Here is a 6268-nt window from a genome sequence, read left to right as displayed (position 1 = left end):
ACGACTATCGTGATAATCAGTGTATGGTGAAAGAGTGGCTCACGACTATCGTGATAATCAGTGTATGGTGAAAGAGTGGCTCACGACTATCGTGATAATCAGTGTATGGTGAAAGAGTGGCTCACGACTATCGTGATAATCAGTGTATGGTGAAAGAGTGGCTCACGACTATCGTGATAATCAGTGTATGGTGAAAGAGTGGCTCACGACTATCGTGATAATCAGTGTATGGTGAAAGAGTGGCTCACGACTATCGTGATAATCAGTGTATGGTGAAAGAGTGGCTCACGACTACTGGATCATTTTATGAAACTCGTGACAATTCATGACTTCAGAATTCCCCACACAGGGCCTATTTATTTATTTATTTTTTCTCTGTGTTCTGTATGTCACGCACAAGATTTATTTAACTGAGTGCAGTACCAGAGATCATGTTTTAAAATGAAAATACATGACTGATAAAAAAAAAAAAACAAGCTACAATCACATTAAACTCCACCGGTAACACTTTGAAGAAACTGCCTCATTGCCCTGGTCTTGGTTAAAACAGCATCATTTACAGGTGCTTCTTTAACAGCTTTCAGAGAGCACATATCTTTCCTGTCTATCTTTCCATCTCTATTGTTGAGATTATCTGGGTTCTTTATGTGAAGAATGGACGACTGTAGGCAGTCAGGATTTAGAGATGAAGAAGGGTTCATTTTTTATTTTGCTTTTATATATCAGTGTAGGCAAATAAGCAAATAAGACCATTCTGAAAAAGCTTAGAATGCATTCAAAATGATATCCATGTACACCCATATATGCCAAAAAAATATTAAATATATCACATTTCAAACTGATGTTATATGAAACACTTTTCCCAATAAAGAAATTATTTCTGAATCCTTCAGGACTGAGTTGTGTTTCCTGTGTCGGCTGCTACAGAAAATTTCAAACAAACAACTTCCCACGACACAGAGCTGTTGATATTAGTCCAGTTTCACATATATGCAATGACGTTTTCGTTGTAGTGATATCAAAACCTATTTTTAAAGGGTTAAGGATCATGAAACCACTAAAACTTGATAATAAATTACCGAGTGCCAGCAGTGCCCAAGTACAATTCCCGTGTAGGCGGGACACTTGCTTCAGATTCCTACATACTCAGTACAAACACCCGATCAGTGTTTATGACATCACCAGCACAGGTACAGCAGGGACAATGGCTTCAACAGGTAAAGGAACATCAACTGGACTCGCTGGTAAGAAAATCTTATATATATATATATATATATATATATATATATATATATATATATATATATATATATATGTATATATATATATATATATATATATATATATATATATATATATATATATATATATATATATATATATATTTCTCCTATGCATGTCTTACGAATAAAAAAATAAAAAAAACACTTGTAAATAAATATTCTGAACTGCATGCATAAGTTCTGCCTAAAAAAAGCCTTATCAAACAAGGATTAGAGGCACGGGAACGAATTTCAAACTGGGGGTGCTGAAAAGAGGGGGTGGGGGGTATTTTTTAATGATTTTTAAATGTATAGAAAATAGTCATTTTTGTGCATTTCATAATCATATGCACAGACCAAACAAGTGAGTTTTATAAGGAATAACACAGTGACACAAATAGTAAAAAATGTAATTTTTGAGTAAAAAATGTAATTTTTCTGTAGCCTAACATTAAAAACCAACAAGACAACGCATTAATAACTACTCTGCAAAAAAGATGTACATAAATACAATGCAACGACCTGCTTAGATGTCTTATTAAAATATTATTATTATTATTATTAATTTCTTAGCAGTCCCTTATCCAGGGCGACTTACAATTGTTACAAGATCTCACATTATACATTATTTCACATATCACATTATTTTTACATACAATTATCCATTTAAACAATTGGGTTTTTACTGGAGCAATCTAGGTAAAGTACCTTGCTCAAGGGTACAACAGCAGTGTCCCCCACTGGGGATTGAACCCACAACCCTCTGGTCAAGAGTCCAGAGCCCTAACCACTACTCCACACTGCTGCCCCGACTGATATACAAATACAATATATTAATCTTCGGCACTATAACGCTTTAATTCTGTTCGACACGTTATGTCACTTCACAAACTGAACAATTGTATACCATTGCGCTGTATTGTTTGCAATATGTACATTGTAACCTATTCAAAAACGAGAAGCACCTAAATATTTGCAACAGCTATAGAAACAGTATGACAATAGACACGATGTGTGAGTCTTTTTAGACTCATTGTGCCGAGTAACCAATTTTTAAGGTATCTCAAACTTTGGTCTATTAACAACAATTAATAAAGTTTTCTTTATATTTTTGGTTCAAAACAACGACACCCACCATTAAAAAAGTCAACGAATACTGTAGGTTACAATTTTAAAAATAAAATAAACAAAACATTTAAAATTCCTTAATGACTGAATGTCCCTTATTGAGTTCTTACCGAAAACATCAAATATCACTTACAGAAAGCCATTAGCTACTAAAAAAAAAAAAGAAAAAAAAACTAACACGAATTCCAAACAGTGCACCTGGAAATGATTGTGCGCTTCTGTATGGCAGTGAGGCGCGTTGCCTCGGCTGTAATAGTTACAAAGCTAATAAAAAAGTACATGACAGAGAAGCACTAAAAATACAGAGCTTTGAAGATTTCTTCTTTGGTTTAATTCCATTAAAAGTGGCATACAGAACGTTTGGTCTTACTATAGTAAAAGGAAACGCACAGGTAGTTTAATGGTTTGTTTATTGTGAAATGTATTGACATAGGTTCAAAGTGAATCCTTTATTCTCTACTGTTTTAAATGTGTTTCTGGAAGTTACTGAGATTTACTTTGAATGCCCTCCGACGTTGTTAAGCACAGTTATCATATCGAAACCAGCTGTTAGCACAGTAAACGCTGTCTTACATGACAGCGCATGGTGCTGATACTCGAATAAGCTATGAATGCCCGCCTTTGCATTTCAATGCCTAACATTAATTGGTTGAAACACTAAATTCCGGCACCCAGACGGCAATACTAATTGGTTGATAGTTGAATCATGTCTGTGGAAATGGTCATTCATAAAGTAAAGTTCACGAAATTCCCTGGTGATGTTAATAACAATAATGAAAAGTTAACGACAACGGCGGGTCGCACCGGCACAGCCCTTCTCCCTCGGCAAGCACCCCTGCTTCCCGCGCCCTTGACTAGGATCTCCCGCCGATAGGGTTGAACCCACTTTTGAAATCAATATAATGCCCACTTTTACCTACAAAAAAACCAAAACAAAAAAAAACAACAATAATACGTTTTGTGACAAACAAAGTTTTATTAGTTAATAATTCTGTCAATACAGGTTGATTAAAAGGATTTGTGAAACGTTTTCGTTTTTTTTTTCAGAAATGTAAAGTTTAGGGTCTATTATAAAATCATGTCAAAAAAATGTTTCAAACAGCCCGATAAATGGGGCAAACCTGCACGTCAAATCTGCATATTTTTCGGACACACTTGGCTATCATCGGCGTGTGACGTATATGAAGTCCTACACATGAGCTACCTGCCGCAATTACCATTGACTTAAGTGGGAGGCGTGGAGCCAAAGTGAAGACTTGGGGTTAATACGCTGTGATGTTTGCTTTCGTAGCAGTTGTTATCTCTGAAGTCACTGTCATGACTCACTCGCCTGTAATAGTTTTCACTTTTCAAAGCTGACTTTTGTTAATCATTCCAGTTACAACAAAAGTATGTGTTGTGGATTTTTAGTTAGGATGAAACGTACTGTGCTCCTGCCGTCAAAAAAAAAAAAAAAAAACAGAATACCTTTGAATGATTTCCCTACAGTATATAGTTAAAAACGGCCATCTACTACTGCTACACAACATTAAAACGTGTTTTAACTGTACAGTGCATTTCACACATATCGTTTACAAATCTGATGTGTTACTTATTTAAACAAAATAAAAACAACATACTTTGATATAGTATACTAATGTAATAATAAGTTATTTCTCTCTATCAGAATCCACCTGGCATTATCTGTGCCTGCCGAATCCTAACTGAATCCAAAATTCAACCCTGCTGTCACATCCCACTGGTCTATAGTAAGGAAAGAGTAGAGGTGAAAGGTCATTGTGTGATTAAACAAAGAAATGTCCCTTGAATCAGGCATCCTAATCGAGATCACAGATTCTACTGAATAGGATTGTTTCTGTTTAATCAGGCAGCCACACTGACTGTCTGCACCACACAGCAATATGAATAGCTTCCTCTTTTCAAAGACACACCTGAAAGAAATAGAGGCGGTCGTATTAATAGTTATACCTGTGAAGTCTGGATTTTGCCCTGTCGCTGTTGTTCTTTACTGCAGGGTCTGTCCCAACCCAGTCCCTCTGAGTGTTTGTATTGTTTTGTACTGGTATGGTTGATGATGTACTGTTTGAACCGGACCTACCTATTCTGTGCCGGTGAATCGTTACGCCACTATTTCAAACCCAGGCCTCTCATCTCTGTGGGGAAGTGATTCTTATTTATTATTTGAGACCGGTGAGAAAGCCGGTCTTATAGTGTTTAGTTGGCATGGATGGGGTAAATCCCCATCCCTATGAACCTTGTGGGAATGTGGCTGGAGCCTTGAAAAGGTAATTGTTTGATTAATGGGTAATTAAGGCTCCAGCCACAGAATACAAAAGGACCTACCCCGGGCTCATAAAGGAGGAGAGCTTAGGAAAACGACGGTAGAGCGAGAGAGAATGCTACCACGATTGTGAGATTCAAATGTACTCATTTTTTGTAACCTACAGTTAGTGTTTGTGTTTGTTTTGTTTTGCCCAATGTGCCCTTTTCTTTTGTGTTTTTGTCAAAGTGTTTTATTTAAAGATTTAATCAATATATTGCTGCTGCAGTTTAAGCCCCGTACCTCTCTTTGTTTTTGTGCTGCTTCCTGGACGCTGACGTCACCACCTAGGCCACCCAAAGCCATCCTTGCCACAGGAAGTAATCAGCTCTTTTTTGTTTTGCAGCGTCTAGTAAGCAGGGGCAGGACCAGGGCAGGTCCTCTGAGCTGAGGCTGGTGCTGCTTGGGAAGACAGGAGATGGGAAGAGTGCCTCTGGAAACACCATCCTGGGCAGTAAGAGGTTTGAATCTAAAACCAGTGCCACCTCAACAACAAGGGAGTGTAAGAAGGAAACAGCTGTCATTGCTGGGAGAAATGTTTCTGTGATCGACACTCCAGGAATCTTCAACACAGATCTCTCTGAAGATGAGGTTAAACTGGAGATTGCGAGATGCATCTCCCTGTGCTCCCCGGGACCCCACGCTTTCCTCCTGGTGATGCCGTTGGGTCGATACACGGGGCACAAGCGTGAAACAGTCCAGGAAATCCAGAAGATGTTTAGTGAGGAAGTTATGAGGTTCACCATCATTCTGTTCACTAGAGCGAATGAACTAAAAAAGGACGAGACTATCGAGGAGTACCTTGAGAGAGGCAGCCAGGAGCTCCAGGAGCTGGTTAAAAAGTGTGGGGGGTGTCACGCCTTCAATAACAAGGAGGAGAATCCCACCCAGGTCACTGAGCTACTGCAGAAAATAGAGAGCATGGTGGCTGAGAACGGAGGCAGCCACTACACTGATGAGATATACAAGCTGGCAGATGCAGTGATCACAGAAGAGCGGGTTAGTAAGGGAATAAGCAGAGAAAAGATTGAAAAGTCCAACAGTTTCATTATGGCATTTACCATACTGACAGGAGCAGTAGTGGGAGCTGGTTTAGGGATCTTATTGGGAGGGGGGCTAGCATGTATTGCAGGTGGGGCAGCAGTGGTGCCAGGAGCAGTGGCAGGAGGGATAAGAGGGCTACAAGTTGGAGCGTCAATTGGATCAGAAGCATCAGGGCCCGGCGATGCAGTAAAGAAAGTGTTCAAAGCACTAACAGACATAATAGGCAAACAACAAAAGAAGCAATAAGTGCACCCGAATGCAAGTTTACCATGGTGAATTTCTCATAGTGTTTTCACACTTTTCCCATGGCTTTACTTTGCTTTTCCCATGGTTTTAACATGCTTTCACTGCTTTACTATACTGTACCATGGGAATACCATGATATACCATCATAAATATTTACTATGGTTAACCATTGTAAGAGGTTTGATTTCTTCTTAAAAATAATGAATCTTCTTCAGGTAAAGTTAATCAGAAATAGTTTATTCAGGAATAAAAATGCAACCAAGAACGA

General features: G+C 38.4%; 1 protein-coding gene across 1 annotated transcript; it reads left to right on the top strand.

The window, feature by feature from the left end:
• Positions 1–1158: 1158 nt before the first annotated feature.
• LOC131721181 (GTPase IMAP family member 4-like) lies at positions 1159–6000 on the top strand. Its single transcript, XM_059014507.1, has 2 exons — positions 1159–1244; positions 5057–6000. Exons 1-2 carry the CDS (start codon positions 1205–1207, stop codon positions 5998–6000), a joined length of 984 nt encoding a protein of 327 aa, XP_058870490.1. The 5' UTR covers positions 1159–1204.
• Positions 6001–6268: the final 268 nt, after the last annotated feature.

The sequence above is a fragment of the Acipenser ruthenus genome, chromosome 48 (assembly GCF_902713425.1).
Source record: "Acipenser ruthenus chromosome 48, fAciRut3.2 maternal haplotype, whole genome shotgun sequence".
NCBI lineage: Eukaryota > Metazoa > Chordata > Actinopteri > Acipenseriformes > Acipenseridae > Acipenser > Acipenser ruthenus.
The sequence above is the reverse complement of the archived record's forward strand: the minus strand, read 5'-3'. Positions and strand labels throughout refer to the sequence as shown.